Raw genomic sequence first — 22,005 nt, 5'->3', positions numbered from 1 at the left:
AGACTAATAACCCCTAGCCTATTTTCCAGTGTGACAAAGTATTCTTGTTTTCTCATCCCCAATCCACAACTATTCAGGTATTTCTTTAAAGTTAAATGACACTTTACAAACTTTTCCTGACAATTTTTAGTTAAGACTGATGTTATGCTATAATTATATATATTAAGAATGCAATTTAGGGTTTATTTCTATCTAATTAAAAAACACAATCAAACATATAAATTTAATGGCATGCCCATCTATAGTACCTAAAGGGGCATTCAATGTCTATTTGTCCTTCCTTAGAGTAAATCACTGATGTAAAGAGAATACATGAAATGACAGGTGAACCTTCCAGAATGGTCTAATGAGGAGAATAATGTTAACTATCTGAATGTAGTTTAACTGAATGACTTATTTATACCTACTCTAACTAAATAAAAGTAATTCTTGACCAGCTATTATAGAATTCAGGTAGTTATAAACAGTTTTATCATATGATCTTCCCCTAGCTTGGAAAATAATTTCTGAACTTAAAAAACTCAAGAAGAAAAATTATCTCAATACAGTTCACTTCAGTGAAGAAATACAATACACTACTTGGCACGTGTCCACAGGAAAAGTCTGGCTCCCAGATGCTTCTTGCCAGGCCACAGTGGATTCAACAATGTTTAAACAACTGACAATGTGCACTCATAGCACTGATGACACAGTGACCAAAAATTCAGCAAGAGCCCGTCTCATGGGTATATTCGTATATTGAAAAGTAATATCAAAACGAAACAAACCGTAGACACACATCACAAACAAGAAAGATTCAACTCAATTCAGTTAGGCTTTTTAAAACTATATGTCACAAAATTACATAAAAATTTACTAATACGACTTTTTATGCCACTGCAAGCAACATAAATAAACATACCGATTTTTTTCACTGTATTAGTGTTCTTGAAAATGAGAAATATAAACTCTAATTTGCTTCCTATATCAAAAGTCCGACAACTCTTTCCAGCAATCAATTAGCTGTTTCCAAAGCTTATTCATTATAATCACACAATTTATATTAATATCCATGATTTCCTAAAGCCACGCCTGTTGATAACAACTGTTTCTATTAGTTTGTACCAAATGAAATTCCCAATAATTTACCACTTCTGATCTCCAAAAACAATAACTTGCTAGGATTCAAGGGTAAAATAAAACTTCAAAATTTTGACACCAAAGTGGTAGCCCAATTTTCTTAGATACATAACATCTATGGTCTTTATAACTGGCCTACAAGTGTATAATTTACTGGAATGAAACACTTTGTAAACAGGAAGGTTCTGAGTAAAATCTACATCCTACTGTAGCACATTCAAGCATAAACAAAATTCTGTTAGTATTTAATATGAAATCAGCTGTCACAAATGTAGCCAACTGTGAAAAAGCCATGATACAAACAAAATTACTTTGTGTGATTTTCCCTACTTCCAGATGACAAGTTTCTGTGAGGTGATATCCTCTCTCTCAGTAACAAACAACTTCTGTCACATAATGTTTATGTCATGTAAGTTTTGCAAATCAATAGTGCAAAAACTGCTTTGACTTTCTGGGAGAGAAAATGATTGATCGGCATAGGGAATAAAATACATTATTTAAATAAGAAGGACTTCATTTGGTTGGAATGCCAACTCCATTTTTAAGACATATTCTCATATAACCAAGTTAACCTCATCTGACATGACCTCAAATGCAAATACGTATCATTGTTAGCTTGTAAAACCAAAGTATACATTGGGATCTGGATAGATCTCTACTTTGAGTAATTCTCTACATATACAAATGTCATTTTTTCCCTAAATAGGAATAGAATCATTTACTTCATAAATTCAGCAGCCATTTAAGATCTCTTCTGTCATAAAGTCAACAAAATTTCTTGTCAAGGAGTAATTAATATTGAGTATAAAGCCCATTAGTACTCAGAAGACAGGATATTAGACGCCCAGCATGGAATCTTGCCTATAGTATATACTCAAATTTTTGTTTATTTGACTTGAATTAGTTTATAAATCAAACACTTAAAATTAAGCTAAGTCTCTACTGCAGTGGTTTTGTAGTAACTGATTACTTATAACTAGGAATTCAACCTTTAACAATATGGGCAACCAGGCTGAAAACAGACCTGTCTCTCCCCACTTACTCAAAGGGGAATACCGACCATTTACAGGGTGAGGTTGAGGCTGGAGGATTACCATCTTCACAGATACAGGAGACATGGCCTTGGGCCCATCAGAAGCAAGGAGCTGGAAGCAAGAGCCCCACCAGCCTAGGGAAGCCACAAGGAAGCTTTTTGTCTTCCCAGTGCTCTGGATGGTGGTGGTCAGAGGAGGGAGGGGAAGGGTTTCCTGTGAGAAATCAAAACCCCATGCCTGTACAATGTGAGATCCAAATATATACTATCCTCAAGTGGTATTTTCAAGCCAAGAAATTTAACATAAAAATTGTAAAACTCCTGGGGCTCTGGCAGAAGCAAATGCAAAACCATTGTGCAGGAGCATTTCCAGAACCCAGGGCACAGAGCACTCCTGCAGGGGCAGGAAGAAAACCTGATAAACTCGCAATACTTGGAGCTAGCAGAAGAGACGCCCAAGTAAACAGGCAATCCCGGTGTTGCCAGCTCTAATACAAGTCAACACAGAGTGCTGTGAGAGCACAGAGGAGAGCTAAGAAATTAAGGAAAAGTTCAAGGAAAAGTAAATCTTTATTTTCCTAGCACTGCTAAGCTAGAGGTTCAAAACACAAATTGCACTGGTCTGGTTCCTTTGCTTTCACCCAGTGAAGGATTGATCCCACGTGAATATTTTCTGGGGCTTTGGACCATCTGGTTTTTAATGTCTCAAGCAATGGGGTTTCTTCCACCATTTCCTTTAGAAAGTCTTTTGTTGTTGTTGTTGGGGGAAAAAAAAAAAGAAGAAATAGGTTTAAATGCTGAGGGGACTTGGCAGTTGTTGTTAAAAGTCTTTCTTGTTAACTCTTTCTTAAATCCTTTCATGAATATAAATTCCCCTCTTTCCCCATGACATGGATATGTTATAATTTGGCCTCTTCCAAATATACCAAGTTACCTCATCTAAACATTTTTTAAGGGTCTTCGTTCAAGGTCTCCCTGACCTTAATCATTTTACTTTCATCTTCAGAATGCTCTTTAGGTGGTGTTCAGAACCACATTTTGCTCATTGAGTATGGGTAGCACTGAATGAAGGGGTCTTTTCAGATATCTCATCTACTGGCATAGACTTGGCTTTGATCTTTGTTTCTCATCAGTCTCTTTTTAGTCTCCAATTACTTTTCAAAACTATTCCTTATTGAGTATTTGTTATATTTTATACTTCTATTTAACAAACTCTGAGTTATATTGGTCAACCCTGCATTCCCCAGTGCCTAGCACAGTGCCTGACATATAATAGCCGCCTAATAAATATCTGTCTCATGAATAATTAATACTAACTGTTGCATGAATAATGAATTACTTACATAAAAGTTGGGGTTTTTTCTTTTTTCTCATTTCATGTTGCATTTGCTTCACCCTTTTCAGTTCATTTATTAAACATTTAAATGACTGCTTCAGAATACCTTCAAATTAATGCTGGGCTCTCAGGAAATATTAAATAGACAACTAGGCTCAAAATGCACATATTTTAAAGTGCCTACACATGTATATCTACATGTTTGGGGGTTACTGTCTCTTACAGTTGTGTCTTAAGCAATATAGGGAGAGATTATATTTTGTTATGAGTATAGCTGACCTTCACCTTGACCCACTTAATCAAGCTAGGTTTCCAGGAAGAACTGAGATGTAAGGTAATTTGTGAAAGAAAACATAGGCTGCCCAGGGAGGTGAAATGAGGTTATCTGGTGTATGACAGAGCGTAATAGGCAATGTGAAATCGGGAGCAGGACATGTAAACAGTGGGCTGAGCAAAGGAGCTCGCTTAATTGAAGGAAAGGGTGTGGAGTGGAGAAGGAAACAAAGGGATAATGTAAGTCACAGCTGGGACTGGGAGTGAGCCGGCTGAATCTTGACCACAGCCTTCCTCTGTCCTAGACCCTGCAGTGACTCCTCCAATGCTCACTGAATCCAAGGAGTGGCTTGAAAGAGCATTTTTAAACACTTTCCCCAAGCATCTATGTAATCATTAATTCTTAACCTTTGTTTCACCGTCCTTTAACCTGCTTGTGCAACTTTCCAGATCTGAGTTAAACATGAAGCTCATCATTTTCTTACCAGTTACTTTAAGTCCTCTGGTTTTTGTCCTTGCAGATGTCAGCTTTTAAAAAATCATAGTTATGGTACTGTGCTCTTTAGACCTACTTTACCTGTGGTCTTTAATGAATGAGTGGAAGCAAAGGAGAATGTCATTTCCTGGGAAATGTCTTGCTTAAGATGACTAACCTACTATAGGGAATTGGTAACTCAAGTTGGTCCTGTTGTTCACAGCAGATGATCCGTCTTTAATGGCACAGAAGACTGATGATACTAGAGCTTTTCATCACTCAATGTATTACATTTCACAAGTTTATTTACTTGAGATTATGCTCACTGGAAAAGTAATGTTAGATTTTAATGAGGTTTTGGAAGATCAGTCATACTTCAATATACCACTGATAGTATTCTGTTTAGTACAATCATTCTTTTAGGATTCTGTAGTAATTGGTATTATTAGGAAAAGAATCATCATAGAGAAAGGATTTCTCTGCCTTTAACTAACAGGCCCCTCTAACTAAAGATTACATTATTCAGGTATTATTTATTGACTTCGTATGAGGAAGGCACTTGTCTAAGTATTCTGGGAGTGCCAAGAAACACGAGGTTTGATCCCTGCCCTTGAGGAGCTTGTAAATATAATGAAGGTAAGTTATAAAGATCCATCCGTTGGCTTGTTTGCTGAATAACTAATCCCATGGAAAGTAAAATATGAATATAAGATTTACAGAACAGTAGATAACAACATAAAAAATGTCCCCAAGCTGTGTGTCATTAATTTTCAAATATATGGTGCTACAGAAGTTCAGAGAAGCAGAGGTCACTTCAGGCTGAGATGGGCAGAAGAGGCTTTCTGGGGAGATGGGATCTGATGTGGGCCTGGAAAGTGGGAAGGAACTGGTTAGGAACTGAACTGAGAGTACTCCATAGAGATGGAGTATATGAACAAAAATGTGAGGCTGGAAAAGTAGTGGGGAGAATGAAGAGTAAAAGTCAGTTTGTTGAAATTGGAGAGTTGGTGCAGTGTAATAGGGACTGAGCTAGAATGTTTCAGTCAGCATGTAGAAGACCTTTGATGCCAAAGTATGGTGTTTGGTCTTTATCCTATAGGCAGTAGAGAGCTATTCAACTTCTGAATTCTGTTTTTCTTGAAAATATGTTCCCCGTTAAATGAAAAAGTATTAATCAGCTATACAGGAGGTTTTGAATTCTTTTATATATATATATATTGTCTCAACATCAGATGAGATATTCCTGATAAAAGTGATAACACTCAGAATGGTAGAGGACATGTTAATACTACACTGTGTTTAGTACTATACCATTCTATACCTATAAAAATACTGTACTGTGCCCAATAGACACACATAACCTTCAAGGGTATTTTAATTGTTTATAATGGAATAACCGTAAATGATTCACCTAAACAGGTTTAGAGAAAACACTATTTAAACCAATACAATACAATGGTGTAAGGAATATGCAGAATCAACAAAGGTATTTTCGTTGTTCCTGATGGGTGACTATAAAGGTTCTACATAAGTGTGGATAGGGAAAATATGGACACGGTATACAGTAATACTACTGGACTTTGGGATTGGTACGAGTGTGGGATAGATAGATGGATAGATAGACAGATAGATAGATAATGTTGATAGATCTTTCTATCTATATATGTTTAGTTTGGGGTTTTTCTATAGTTAGATATTCATATAGCCATTTCTCTGATTAAATTATAGCATATTTGAGGACAAGGGCTATTCATCATCTCAGTATCCACTCTGTATCTTGCAGATAATGCAATATATTAGAAAATATGTTAGAGCTGATTGTGAAATTTATGGATAGAAAAATGAAAAACTTAATCAACCAAAAGTTTTATCTATATGCTATTTGACCGAATTTTTGTCCTTTAATTACTCATTAGCTCAACATATTGATTTAGGCACCTAGTGCAATGTAAGTGAGGAAGGCACTGAGGCGAAGCACAGAGAAGGAATAAAGAGTGGTTAAGAGTTCAGTCTGTCTGGAGCATAAGGGGTCTAAGCGGCACAAATGTGCCTGGAAAGGTAAATGTGAGTCAGATCATGGAAGGGGTTTGGCACTGACCAAACTCGGCAGTGGAGACCCATAAAGGTTATTGAGCAAGGGATGAATTTGACTACGTTGTGTTTTAGGAAGATCAATCTGCTGGCAGTGTGTAGAAGAGATTATTGGGTTGTTTGATGAGGGAGAGACACACACACAGGAAGGAGGCAGAGCACTTAGGAGCTCTCATAACGTTACAGGTAAGAAATCATCAAAGCCTGAGTGAGTAGAGAGCTGGCGATGGATGAGGTTTTAGAGGCAGAATCACTAGCGACTGAGTGAAGATGTTTTACTTTGCTCCAACCATATGCCTGTACATGTAATCATACTTGAAGGTACAAAGTTGCCCAGGGAGAGAGTGTAAAGAGAGAAAGAGCTTTCAAATCCAAATTTTTCATCACATAGGACCATTGAATAGCTTTTGATGTACATGGGCAACCTCACATAATTAAACACGTCAGCCTCACTTTAGTAACTCAGTACACATTTTTCAGGTGTCATTTATGCACACAAGACTGCATTAAACATCATTTCTGGCCTGCAGAGGTCCTGCTTGACCTGGCTTTTGCCTAGGTCCAATTTCATTCTAACCTCTCTCTGCATGGCTACCTTTGGCCCTCCTTTCTGGTTCCTGAACACCTCAGCATTCTCCAGCCTCAGGGCCTTGGCACTCGGTGTCCCCTGTGCCTAGAAGGTGCTTCATTTGGCTTTTTGCATTTATGTACCAGTTTTAGTCAAGAGGTTTCAGTTTAAATGTCACCTCTTCCTTGACCACAGAGTATAAAATAGTCGCTCTTTTCCCATCATCCACTTATCTTTGTAGCACTTACTATGATCTGTCCTTTTTACGCCTAAACTCCCAACAGCTAGAACAGAATCTAGCATGTCATAGGTTTTCAAAAAATATTTTTTTCAATCAATTAATTAGATGCATAATAATAAGAACATACAATGAGAAAATAAGAAAAGATAAATTAGAAACCCAAAGCTCTACCATTAAAGAAATAAAGGGTAAATAGGAAAACAATCTGAAACAATCAGCAAGCATCAGGAAATGAAGAAATCTAAAACAGGGCCAAGATGCTTATTTATAAACATTACAACTATGTAACAACTAAAAATGGGAAAGGCCAAAGAAGGAGACAGTTTCCAAAAGAAAGGGGTGTCCAGTAAAACAAAATTTCCAGTAATGAATTTGAGAATAGAGACTGACGACTGGGAGAGACTGGTGACTCTGAGGGAGCTGTTTTAGGTAAGGCATCAGGAGAGAAAATCAAATTGCCAGGGCTTAGGAGCGAGCTGGTGAAGAGACAACGGAGACAGAGACCAAAGAGAGCTCTCCCAAGAATTTTTATGCAAAAGAGAAAGAAGCGAAGTTAAGCTGTGGCTCCTTGAACTGTGATCAGGAATGTGGAAAGAGGCCCAGACGAGGAGGCAGGAGATTTGGGATCTGGTTCCAATGAGAGCTCCAAAATACCACTCTGCAAATGAATTTTCTTATCCATCTATGAGAAAAATTTTCCACCCCATCTCAACTCCTGTAATAGGGAACAAAGGGACTAACGGATAAGTAGGTATAAGGAGTTGTCATTTCTTCGTAAGAATTCTAAAGAAGTTCTAATAAAGAGCGACAAATCTATAGAAGAATGTTTTATTTGAAACAAAATCAAGGTCAAATTTCACTTGAGCTTAATTAAGTTGGACTGGATTTTTTCCCCCACTTTGGCTTTTCATTGCTCAGCTGCAGCACTTGCTGAGGCCAGATATGAAGAGTGCTTATATTTATCACTGACATTTTGTTGAACCTGTCCATTCTTATTAATCACTGCTTTAAACTAAGCAGCTTGAAGACTCTTAGGAAGCTAATATTCCCAGCTGACCTATCTGCAAAAATAGTGAAGCTTGATGCTCTCCTGCTGCAGACTGTCTCTATAGATGTATGTTCATGTAGGTAGACGCATGTGCATGTGTGTGTGTGTGTGTGTGTGTGTGAGAGAGAGAGAGAGAGAGAGAGAGAGATTTGCAGGGGGGACCTAAAGAAGTAAATGACTTTCTGTGAAGCTACAACAAACTTTATCATATTCTATCTGATGAAAGCATAGAAGAATTAAAAACAAAAGCGGGCTCTGATCTGTTTATACTCTACATGGGAGGCAAATCATATCGGCAGAATGAAGACTCCAGTTAAAAAGTCTGATACAAAGGTGATGAGAAGCTATGCCTTGAAAATAATTATTGAGATTTCTCGATGTTAAAAGGTAAAGTACTCACTTATGTATAGATACAAAACCTATAGTGTGAATACCTGACCTTCTGGCACACTTTTAGGATTCTTCACCCAAGGTTCACAGAAAAATCTTAATAGCCCAGCTCCATTAGTGTGATTTTTCTCCTTGCTTTATAAATGCTAGCATTTTTTCTTTCTTTCTTTCTTTTTTTGGTACGCGGGCCTCTCACTGTCGTGGCCTCTCCCGTTGCGGAGCACAGGCTCCAGACGCGCAGGCTCAGTGGCCATGGCTCACGGGCCCAGCCGCTCTGCGGCATGTGGGATCTTCCGGACCGGGGCACGAACCCGTGTCCCCTGCATCGGCAGGTGGACTCTCAACCACTGCGCCACAGGGAAGCCCTAAATGTTAGCATTTTAATATGACTAGAGTGGTTGACATTTGCTTACCTTCTGGTTCATAATTTTTAATACGTATTCTAGTGGTTCCATAGGCAATGTAAACATAAATATGTGAGTCTGAAAATTTAGAATTTGGTGGTTAAATACTCCAAATCATCAATAATTTCTAGTGATTCTATTTGGTTCATTAAAAAAGAAATCTGGTCCTTTTTCCATAGGATCTTTTTCTCTTGTTAAAGCTTCTGTTCTTTCCTTTATCTTTTTAATCATTTAAACGTATTTATTTTATAGTCTTTTTTTCAAATTGTTCTCTCATCTCAAGTTCATTAGGGATTAATTTTCTCATTTATCTTATTCCTCACCATATCTCTCTAGATATGGTTCAAAGTACCATGCCACAAGTTTTTATCTGTACTATTTTCATTGTCTTTCAGAACTACATATTTTGTAATTTCCTTTGTGATTTCTTCTTTTAACTCATGAGCTATTCAGAAATTTATTTTTTAGCTCCAAACAGGAGCTTGGGTATTTTAAACTATCTTTTTAGTGCTGGGTTCTAACTAAATTTCATTGTAGTTAAGGAACATAGTCTGTATGATATAGATTCATTGAAATTTGTTGATATTTCAATTATGAACTTATATACTATAGTCAATTTCCATGAATATTCTATGTGCACTGAAAAGAACATATATGTTTTTAGATAGATTAAATCAATTTTTAAAAATTTTTTGGTTCAAATCTTCCATATAGTTACTAATTTTTTGCCTCCTTGGTTTATCAGTTTCTAAAAGTGGTATGTGAAAATCTCCCACAGTGATTGAGGATTTGTCAAACTTGTCTTATAAGTTTTTTCTTCATAGGCTTCAAAGTTATACAGTTAGATGCACTTAAACGTTATCTTCTTTTACTATTATTATATACTGACATTCTGTAGTCCTATTATGGCTTTATGCCTTACATTCTACATTATCTGATGTTAACACTGCTATAGTAGCATTCTTTGAATAGGGTTGTCTGGTATATCTATTTTCATTCCCTTACTCTGAAAATTTCTATGTGGTTTAGTTTCAGGACTATCTCCTCTAAGAATGCTGCTAGATTTTTTTTTAAAAACTCCAATGTGATAATTTCTGTCTTTTAATAGATTATTTTAATCAAGTTACATTTACTGTAATTATTTTTATATTTGGGCTCTTTTAAAACTATATTTTCCCTTTGCTCCTTTTCCTTTCTTCCTGCCTTCTTTTGGATTTAAATTTTTTTCTGTGATCATCTTTTATTTCCCTTCTGCTGCTTTGGGAACCCTAAGATTGCATTCCTACTTATTTAGTACTTACTCTGAAATTTTAACATGCATTTCCTAACAAAGACTACAATTACTCAGTATTTCTCTCCTCCTTCCTCCTGAATAAGACAACACTTGGCACACTGGCACTACCCCACATCTCCATCTTGCCCCAGCTAATTTTTAAAATTATAAGCTAAATTTAGTGTTAACTCTTTTTAAAATAAAAAAAAAAAGCTTGGGCTTCCCTGGTGGCGCAGTGATTGAGAGTCTGCCTGCCGATGCAGGGGACACGGGTTCGTGCCCTAGTCCGGGAGGATCCCACATGCCGCGGAGCGGCTGGGCCCGTGAGCCATGGCCGCTGAGCCTGCGCGTCCGGAGCCTGTGCTCCGCAACAGGAAAGGCCACAACAGTGAGAGGCCCGCGTACCGAAAAAAAGAAAAAAAAGCTCATTGAAAAATAATCAATAATTAACATTACTGACATATTTTACCTATTTCTATGTTCACTATTGTTTCTTGGACTCTCCACCTTACCTCTGTGTTCACTTTTCTTTTGGCTAAAGTACATAGTGAGGAGCAGAACTGGGATTCAAAGCAATGTGCGTTTGCCTCCAAAGTCCTTGCTCAACCACAACAATTTACTGGTTACGGATACAGAGAAAGGTATTCTGTGTGTATGGGTCAGGGAGAGGAGCCAGTAGATAAGAGATAGATGGAGAGGAAGAGGGGAAGTGGAGGATGCCTTGAGAGAAGGTGTCACGATAGTTTTGACACCGTCTGCCAGAAGATAGGATTCATATATCAGAAAAGCAAAAACAACTAACTCATGTCATGAGACACGAATAATATATATATGTATATGTACATATATATATGTATACGACATAAATAAACATGGGGAATTAAGGATGTAGTCATAAGTCAAGGGGCTTGGGCCAGAAAGGGAAGGTGTAGCTGCACCCATTTAAGGCCTGTGTAAGAATGCAGAGGGATTTCTAGCACCTAGGTACAATGCCTGCCACATAACAGGTGCTCAAGAATATTTGTGGAATGAAAGAAGTAAAAGCAAGGAAGAAAAGAAAGAATGGAAACGGAAAAGGGAAGGGAGGAAAATAACAGAATGAGAAAAGGAAGAAGGTAATAAGGAAGCAGGAAGAAAATGAAAGGAAAGAAATTAAAAGAAAAGGTAGAAGAAAGTAAATGAAAAGAAGGATCTCTTTTTTTATTAAGTATAAACATTGCATATTTGTGAATTGGCTAAAAAAAGACAAAAGATTTATATCAAACTGTTAACAATGCTTACTTAGAGTAGAAGGTGAATGACTTTCACTTATTAACTTTATGTCCATCAGCAGTATTTAAGATTCTTCCAGTGAGCATCTATTGTTTGTTAGTAAAGATTTAAAAGTTAAGACTCAGAAACAGCAAAAGGGAAATGTGCAGAGAATAATACAGAACCACCTGATGTGGCATGGTGTGACGTACCCTCAGGTGAGTGCATCTTCACTGATCCACCCAGTAGGGCCCCTCAGGGACTCCCTGTTGACCTTCAGGAGCAGAGACCATTTTTCCTGCCATCTCAGGCCCATTAATCTCCTCAAAATCCAGGCCCCAAAAGGAAGAGAAACCCCATTATTGGATTTCCTCTCCTCTTAAAGCCACCTGTCAAATTCCAGGTGGCCTTGGAATTGCTTGGCCCTGCATTCTCCCAGGTGGTCTGACTCCCTTTAAGAAGATCCAATCCTTCGTCCATAGGTCTTTCACTTCAGCCTGAAATGAACAACCCTATCAGAATAGGATAAGCCAAGTGTCTATACAAGAAAGACACATATTTACAATATTAAAAAAAGACTCTCCCTTCACAGATCGCAGCTCATTAAAATAGAGAAAATGCTTCCCTCCTTTTTTTTCTTTTTAATCTTTTTTTTTTAAATCTTTCATGGGTTTCTCATTTCTCTAAGACTCCTCAGTCCCTTGAAGTAAACAGTGACAGACAAGTCTAGCTGGTCCCTTATGACATAGAGCCATTCTATATTTTCCTAGCTTTACTTATATAAGAAAACCTATGTTTTGTCCATAAAAATAAACTCATACAAAGCATGGGTTATGGGTTTTTACAACTCAAGAGACACAGATAAAAAGGTGATAAACCCTGGGCAATGTCTAAAGGCTTTTTTGGTTGTCACCTTATAGGGGTGCTACAAGCATCTAGTGGTGTAGACCAGGGATGCTGCTAAACGTTTTACAATGCACAAGTCAGCCCCTACACAAAGAATTTTCTGGCCCAGAATGTCAACAGTGCTGAGGTTGAGAAACCCTGCGCTGAACCATCCTAATCACTCTCTAAGGAGGAATTTTATCAGCCTCGTTATAGAGGAGGAAACTGAGAGCTGTAATGTCCCACAACCCAAGTCATATCGCCAGCATCTGGATCGGATCTGTTTCACTCCCTTAAACCCATGTATCTGCTATATTATCTTGAAGATGGAAATGACCTCCTCATTTCATAAATAAGGAAATTGAGGCTCAGATGCCAAGTGTCTTGCTCTGTATCTCACTGCTACTGGTGATTCTTTGTCCCTTCACAGTTCAAGGTCTGTGATAATGACTAATCACAAATGACTTCACCTCAAACCATGAAGCTGCCAACAAATGTCTCTTTCTCTTGTCCGTTAACCATTACACCCCTAGAAATTAACTTCTTGTTTCTGCTCCTTTAACACTGTCATCTAGTGGTTTTATTGCTCACATCTAATTCACTAGCTTAATCAATCATTATTCAGCTCCTTCTGTATGCTAAGCACTGTAAAGGTGCGGGATATAAATGGGTCAGAAGGCAAATGGAAGAGAACTGCAAGTTCAGGGGTTGGCAAACTATAGCTCAAAGAGTGCCTGTCTTTGTAAATAAAGTTTTATTGGAACACTCACACACAAACGGTGATAAACCAAAAGCCATCTATTATACCTCTATAACAGAGTTTCTCAACCTCGGCACTGCTGACATTTTGGGTCAGATAATTCTTTGTAGTGGTGGCCGCCCTGTGCTTTGTAGGATGTTTAGCAGCGTCCCTGGCACCTGCCCACTAGATGCCTGCAACACACACACACACACACACACACACACCCAGTTGGGGCAACCAAAAATGCCTCCAGGAATTCAGTCATTAAATGTACCCTGGGGGCCAAAATCTCCCGTGGTTGAGAACCACAGAGGTAGCGCCAAGTTGCAAAAATAGGTTAGTTTATTTCTCTACAGTTAGAAATATATGTTTTGCACGCACACAGGTATTTCGGGTTTTAATATCTATTAAACCATCTCTTGTAATGAAGAGAATTTGTTTGCAATGCCAATGGCAAAGTAGAGAAAAGCAACATGACAAGCAAAATTATATCTCAAAGCTTCATGCTGTATTATGAAAGAGGCAACATTGAAGAACCCTAAAAAGATCACATTTATATTCAGCAAAGATAAAACTACAATTAGATTTGTGCGGTGACTCTAATTTATGGATGTTTTCCTTATATTGTATAACTTCAGATAACCTTCTCAGCAGAGTTCAGAGCTGAAACCATCCAAAAAATGATAATCTAGTTATCTATTGTACCATATAACAGGATACCATATCACCACACTTTATAATTCAGTACCATAGTTTAAGGAAAAGGAATGCCAGCAGGCTGCCTAGACTAACAATATTAAAAGGCTGAATATGGGTGATTCTGTGAAAGTCAACTGGCATCTTTCCATTGCATTCCAAAGAAGGAATGTGAAAAAAAATTATTTGGTGAAATCAGGAATGATGTTAATACCAGAGACTCCAGGGTCTTCTATAATCTTGTTATTAACTTGGTAATATGAGTGATAATTACTCAGCAAGAAAATAAAGCTAAAATGTATTTTGGGGGGGTTGTAACTATTTATTGATTAAGTTGGCTCTCATGTCATTTGCCGGAGATTGCTTCAAATTTAAGTACTCAAACACTGTTCTTTTTTATGGATATATATATATATATATACATATATATATATATAATAGTTTCATGGAAAAAATTTATAGCTGCAATTTACTTTATATGCCATTTTAGATGCAGATAGTTGGACTGAATAAATTTAAAATGTAATTGAATGACCAAAGAATAAAAACGTCCTTTTCTGGCTTGGAATAGTTCAATCTATCATTACAATATTTTAAAAAAAAAAAAAAAAAGAATGAATTAACACTTAAAAAAATAGGTTAATGGGATTAGAAATTTATTGTCCTATCTTATGCTACCCTCTCTCCTCCTGTCCACTTGCCAGAAGGATTTCAAATGCAATTCCCCTGAAATCTACAGATTTAATAGGCTGAACAGGCAGTTACCACTCTTGATACTAGGCCGATTTTATTGAGCCTACATCTTTAAAAATCTTTTTGTTGTGTTATTTCTGCAGAATTTCCTGACATTATAGAAAAAAATTACAGGTGACATGGTAACTAGAAGAGAAGAGCAAGCTGGGTTGGTTTCTGCAGCAATTTCCCAAGTATTGCTTTCCCCTTTCGAGATTCAAATTCAAACAAAAACCTTCTTCTGTATTTCTAATGAAAAAATGAGCAATAACTTCTGAAATTTGTGCTAAGCCAAATGAACTCATTACTGTGTTATGAAACAGTTTAACACACTTTGATCAAAATATTAGCTTTGCAAACATAAATATGCAATAGTAATATCACCACGTAATCAAACATGACTGGCCTATGCTAATAGGTACCAAGACATAAAGGATGTCAAAGCATTAGGATATTTGAAGAAAAGCCAAATGTCTTTAATATTCCCCAGAAATGGCATTGTCTCAATTCTTCTCTACATATGTATAAATACCCTAAATGCAAAGAACCTTACAAATTTATTCCTATTCTTTTGTGAAGTTAGTTAAAATTTAATGAACAAGAAATTAAAGAGAAGCTGCTGTAATAGTTAGAATATTCTAACTGAAAAACAATGAAACTATTTACACTCCCATAAAATTATAAACATTTTTCAAGGGATATTTTATAATACAATTTTTAAACAATGTTTTCTTCTTATTATTCCTGAGACTTAAAACACTGCATGTTTATTTTGCATTTTAAAAATACATTTATTTGGACTTCCCTGGTGGCACAGTGGTTGAGAGTCCGCCTGCCGATGCAGGGGACACGAGTTAGTGCCCCGGTCCGGGAAGATCCCACATGCCGCGGAGCGGCTGGGCCCGTGAGCCATGGCCGCTGAGCCTGCACGTCCGGAGCCTGTGCTCCGCAACGGGAGAGGCCACAGCAGTGAGAGGCCCGTGTACCGCAAAAACAAACAAACAAACAAAAAAAACATTTATTTGAGTAAGAGCTCTGCTTTCTCAGAAAAAGAACTTTGTGCTTTAAAGTAACATGTTGAATGCTTAGATTTTTCTTCAAACACATTTTATGCTTCATCTTTCAACTAAGAGGATTAATTTTCAACTACATGTAATGGACAGAAAATCGTGTTGAAATGATAGTATTAATTAATTCTGGGAGTTTAACCAGTAAGATTTCTGATATACACAGTTATTTGTACAGAACTGGAAAAATAACAACAGTTTATAAGTATGTTCACTGCTTTTCCACTGTTTTCACCTCCTCTCAAAATTATATTCATATTTCACAGAAGTGAAAGCAATTAGCTAAACTCTTCTCCTGAGAGACCATTTCTGAAAGAAAAAAAGTTGCTGTTCTAGTTTTAGATATTTAATCAAACAAAACCTCTAACTCTAAGAGCCAACTTCAGGGTTTTCACTAAAAAAAAAATCCCCTCTCTAATAGGTGGCTCAAACTCGACCACCCTGAACTGTGCAGACACTGAAGTGGCTCTCGGTTACACTGGGAAAGAAAGAAGAACTAGACATTCCACAGCTGCCTACACCAGCTTCCTTCCCAGGGGCACAGTTGCAGGCTCTATCAAACTCAATCACTTTGTACAGCAACTGGGATCCCAGGCAGGGGCAAGGAATACCAGAGCAGCTTAGATTTCTTCCAGTACCACAGAAAGAAGTAAGACTACTTCAAGAGTAACCAGTTATTTACAATGATTATGTGGCCCCAGGCCAAAAAAAGTGATGAAGAAGAACATCTGTAGTGAGAGAAAATAAAAGATGTTTCACATTTTTAAGATTTCAAGCTACTTACAGGCACTCTTCCTTAGATCTTTAGTATGAAAGTGCTATAAATATGTGCTCTTTATTTCTGACCAATTTTTTATTTGGGGGGACGGGGAGAGGATAAGCAAGTTGAAGAAACACAGAACTTAATTAACAGTCAATTCAGCAACTGTAATGTAACCCATTCACTGCAGTGTTTTAAAGGAATGAAGTGTATATTGCAGTAATATCATATTTAAAGGTACTACACTCTTCCATTTTACATCAGTATACTTTCTCACAAGCTCTTCTGAACATAAAGACTAAAATAACTGTATTAGTGGTATGATGTGACTAAAGACAAGCAGTCAGAGAATATTCTTCCCTACTTGAGGATAACCAAGGCTATGGCAGGTGTCATTTCCTTGAGATAAATCAGAAAGGAAGGAGCTACAAACATATAGTTCTATTAAAATATAGAAATATACAGATTACCATTCCCCACAAAATCATGCTTTTATAGTAATCATCTTCTGGTAGGGCAGTAAAAGACAATATATAGATGCATATTTTGAGTAATTTTTATAATACCTTAGATTTATAATCCCATTACAATCATTAATTCTTACTTGGTCAGAAAACCATTATTATAACTCCATATAATCACTTGTAGAATTTACCAGCTATAATAATGAAAATTATAATGATGATGTGACAATTTATTGTGGGTGTGCTATGACTCAATGGTGAAAAACTGAAACCATTTCCTCTAAAATCAGGAAGAAGACAAGGATGCCCACTCTCACCACTATTATTCAACATAGTTTTGGAAGTTTTGGACACAACAATCAAACAAGAAAAAGAAATAAAAGGAATCCAAATCGGAAAAGAAGAAGTAAAGCTGGCACTGTTTGCAGATGACATGATACTATACATAGAGAATCCTAAAGATGCTACCAGAAAACTACTAGAGCTAATCAATGAATGTGGTAAAGTAACAGGATACAAAATTAATGCACAGAAACCTCTTGCATTCCTATACACTAATGATGAAAAATCTGAAAGAGAAATTAAGGAAACACTCCCATTTACCACTGCAACAAAAAGAATAAAATACCTAGGAATAAATCTACCTAAGGAGACAAAAGACCTGTATGCAGAAAACTATAAGACACTGATGAAAGAAATTAAAGATGATACAAACAGATGGAGAGATATACTATGTTCTTGGATTGGAAGAATCAACACTGTGAAAATGACTATACTATCCAAAGCAATCTACAGATGCAGTGCAATCCCTATCAAACTACCAATGGCATTTTTCATAGAACTAGAACAAAAAAATTTCACAATTTGTATGGAAACACAAAAGACCCTGAATAGCCAAAGCAATCTTGAGAAAGAAAAATGAAGCTGGAGGAATCAGGCTCCCTGACTTCAGACTATACTACAAAGCTACAGTAATCAAGACAGTATGGTACTGGTACAAAAACAGAAATATAGCTCAATGGAACAGGATAGAAAGTCCAGAGATAAACCCATGCATATACAGTCAACTTATCTTTGATAAAGGAGGCAAGAATATACAGTGGAGAAAAGACAGCCTCTTCAATAAGTGGTGCTGGGAAAACTGGACAGCTACATGTAAAAGAATGAAATTAGAACACTCCCTAACACCATACATAAAAATAAACTCAAAATGGATTAAAGACCTAAATGTAAGGCCAGACACTCTTAAAACTCTTAGAGGAAAACACAGGAAGAACACTCTTTGACATAAATCACAGCAAGATCCTTTTTGACCCGCCACCCCCTAGAGAAATGGAAATAAAAACAAAAATAAACAAATGGGACCTAATGAAACATCAAAGCTTTTGCACAGCAAAGGAAACCATAAACGATACAAAAAGACAACCCTCAGAATGGGAGAAAATATTTGCAAATGAAGCAACTGACAAAGGATTAATCTCCAAAATATACAAGCAGCTCATGAAGCTCAATATCAAAAAAACAAACAACCCAATCCAAAAATGCGCAGAAGATTTAAATAGACATTTCTCCAAAGAAGATATACAGATTGCCAACAAACACATGAAAGGATGCTCAACATCACTAATCGTTAGAGAAATGCAAATCAAAAGTACAATAAGGTATCACCTCACACTAGTCAGAATGGCCATCATCAAAAAATCTACAAACAATAAATGCTGGAGGGGGTATGGAGAAAAGGGAACCCTCTTGCACTGTTGGTGGGAATGTAAATTGATACAGCCACTATGGAGAACAGTATGGAGGTTCCTTAAAAAACTACAAATAGGACTACCATACAACCCAGCAATCCCACTACTGGGCAGATACCCTGAGAAAACCATCATTCAAAAAGAGTCATGTACCACAATGTTCATTGAAGCACTATTTACAATAGCCAGGACACGGAAGCAACCTAAGTGTCCAAAGACAGATGAATGGATAAAGAAGATGTGGCACACATATACAATAGAATACTACTCAGCCATAAAAAGAAATGAAATTAAGTTATTTGTAGTGAGGTGGATGGACCTAGAGTCTGCCATACAGAGTGAAGTAAGTCAGAAGGAGAAAAACAAATACCATATGCTAACACATATATATGGAATCTAAAAAAAAAAGGTTCTGATGAACATAGGGACAGGACAGGAATAAAGACGCAGACGTACAGAATGGACTTGAGGACACGGGGAGGGGGAAGGGTAAGCTGGGACGAAGTGAGAGAGTGGCATGGACATATATATACACTACCAAATGTAAAATAGATAGCTAGTGGGAAGCAGCCGCATAGCACAGGGAGATCAGCTTGGTGCTTTGTGACCACCTAGAGGGGTGGGATTAGGAGGGTGGGAGGGAGATGCAAAAGGGAGGAGATATGGGGATATATGTATATGTATAGCTGATTCACTTTGTTATAAAGCAGAAACTAACACACCATTGTAAAACAATTATACTCCAATAAAGATGTTAAAAAAAAGAATATGTAGATGCATATTTTGAGTAATTTTTTTAATATCTTGGATTTATAATCCCATTACAATCATTAATTCTTACTTGGTCAGAAAGCCATTATTATAACTCCATATAAGCATGTGCAGAGTTTACCAGATATAATAATGAAAATAATAATGATGTGACAATTTATTGTGGGTGTGCTATGACTCAAGCACTGTGCTGAGGGCTGCAGATCCATGATGTCATTTACTACCACCCCCCTTATGAAATTATCATTATTTTATAGATGAGAAAATTGACTTTTAAGGTCACTGAGCTAGTAAATGGTATAGTCAGAATTTAAACTTTTTGACTCTAAAGTCCATGTGCTAGTTACTATGCTCTGCTTACTACACTGAACATCACATTTGTATGTTAATTTTGAACACTTTAGGTATTGTTAAATCATTTGTAAAGGTTTATACTGTTGTTAAATTGTTCTATTCAAAGAAAAATAGCCTTTCTATATGAGATGTCAGTTAAATATCACACATATTACTTATAATCCCTTTTCTTTCTCTAATGGCTGATTTTTTTAATCACCAGAAAAAGGCTCATTTCAACCTAGAGTAGTAGTAACGTAATAATTCCCTAAATGTTCCTTCTGTTTTAGGTTGACCCTCAAAATTACAAGCCAAAGAGCTAATAGACAATTAAATTTATGTTACATAACAGATACTGAGGCATATAAACACTAAACCATGCCTGAAAATGTAGAATGATAAAATATCAAGTACGAAAACTTCAAGCCTCAAAAGGCCTTTGTTTATAGTTCAACGATATTCCTCCAAGACAATGCAATATACTACAGAAGGAGGAATATATGAGGCAGAAGTTGTTGACATATGGGGTGTGCACAGAACTTCTGGTTAATGGAAGTTCCAAGATGTATAAATAAAAAATGATGTGTGAGTTGCTGGAAAAAACTGTAAGGCAAGTCAATTTTTTAATTAAAAAATTATGTAGCATAAACAATGTTAATGAGCCCAAAGTCCCATGAGATTAGGACTGTATCTGCTTCATTTTAACATTCCATTCACTTTTCATAAAAGTATATCCACTCACTTGAAATACCTCAAGCAGAGCCCTTTTCGTAAAACAGTTTTGAAGATTTTCTTTGTCCTTGTTTTTAATAGCTCACCAGTTTCTTCTCTTGATGATATATGACATTAAAAAAAATCCCTAAAATCCTTAAGTGAATCACCATAAATAAATACCTGGAAGTTCTTCATAAATTTCATCATCAATTGGCTGGCTGCTTGCTGGTGAACTGCTGATTGGTAGAGGATGATCAACATCATCATATAAGTCTCCTCTTTCATCCTCATCCTCAGGAATAACATCAGACCCCATATCTACAAAACATGTTTCAGGAGGCAGAATTTTCAAGAGTGCAAAAGAGGTTTTCAAAACCCTATTACCTAAATTAATGCAGCCCTACAAAGTCGCAATATTGTTATATGCTATATCCTTAACTTAAACATTTAAAAAAATTGATTGTGGTGTAAATACGTGAATTTCAAAGTTGCCATATGGTACTTGCAGAAAAGATGCTTTTATTAATCTGAAGCAAATGGTATGTATTAATACCAGTCATGTTCTTTTAGTCATTTCTCACAGAAGTCAATAAGTTTCTTTGTATGAAACTCTAACTTATTCAGTTATTCAGTACTTAAAGACTGTAATAACTTGTTCAATTGATTGCTCTTACCTTGTAAAACAAATTTCAGCTGCTGTACCCATTCTTCGGCATCTTTGGGAGAAGCTGCCGTGAACTAAAAGAAACAAACGATAGCAATAAAAATCACCACCGTAATGAAAGGTATATGTTGCATTCTTTCCATTTCTTTAAGACCATTAGTAATTCTCTTCATGTCTAGTACTACTTTCCTTGCAAGGATGCTTCTTATAATGTATAGCTAATTTTGACAAATTTACGTAATTGAAGCAGAGGATGATGGATTTGAAACTGTGATCAGCAGCTGGCAGCTGTGCAGGAAAAAAAGCTGCTTCTCTTCATCAATGTCAAAGACAGAACTGATGAACAAAATTTGCCCTTGACAATTAGAAGACACCCATGAATTTCTTTAGACTGCTGGGTACAGTTTTCTTAAAAATGTTCTTGTCCGATTCCAACACACTACCTGACAACTTAATTAACTGGCTTTCAACTGCAACCTCAGATATTTGAAACTTATTAAACACGCATTCCATATTGATGCTGGCTGATAGCTCTTGAATTGCAGAGCTGATGTGTGCCTTTGCCTTCCTTTTCTCCCACAAGCCTAAGCAATACAATATGCATGAACATTCTGATATTTTTCTTTTGATAATTTTATTCTTTCTGCCATGTAATCCTTTTAAGAAATCACACAGTTCCATTAAAATAGACATAAAAAACGCAACATGTGAAGTAATTGATAAATTACATATCTCCTGTTCTCTCAAGAAGATATCACTTGAACTAATCTGGAATTTTTGAAAAACTTGATTTCCCCTTATACAAATGTTTAATGTATAAAACCCAGTATTTTTTATTATTATTAACATGTCAGAAAGAGTTGTTTGAACAAAATGTTAATGTCTTTAAAAATGAAATCAGGAAGTTTTATCAACTTAATTTCA

The 22,005-nt window shown here is 36.5% G+C and overlaps 1 protein-coding gene across 1 annotated transcript in view; it reads right to left on the bottom strand.

Moving 5' to 3' along the window:
* SKAP2 (src kinase associated phosphoprotein 2) overlaps window positions 1–22,005 on the bottom strand; it is a 153,212-nt gene that overhangs the window by 33,783 nt on the left and 97,424 nt on the right. The window contains exons 8-9 of the mRNA XM_082662201.1: window positions 21,092–21,155; window positions 20,598–20,735 (exon numbers count right to left, since the gene is read on the bottom strand). Of these exons, the coding sequence (XP_082518327.1) occupies window positions 20,598–20,735; window positions 21,092–21,155 (202 nt within the window). The remainder of the gene's footprint in view (window positions 1–20,597; window positions 20,736–21,091; window positions 21,156–22,005) is intronic.

This window comes from Grampus griseus, assembly GCF_964374135.1.
Source record: "Grampus griseus genome assembly, chromosome: 9".
Taxonomy (NCBI): domain Eukaryota; kingdom Metazoa; phylum Chordata; class Mammalia; order Artiodactyla; family Delphinidae; genus Grampus; species Grampus griseus.
The sequence above is the reverse complement of the archived record's forward strand: the minus strand, read 5'-3'. Positions and strand labels throughout refer to the sequence as shown.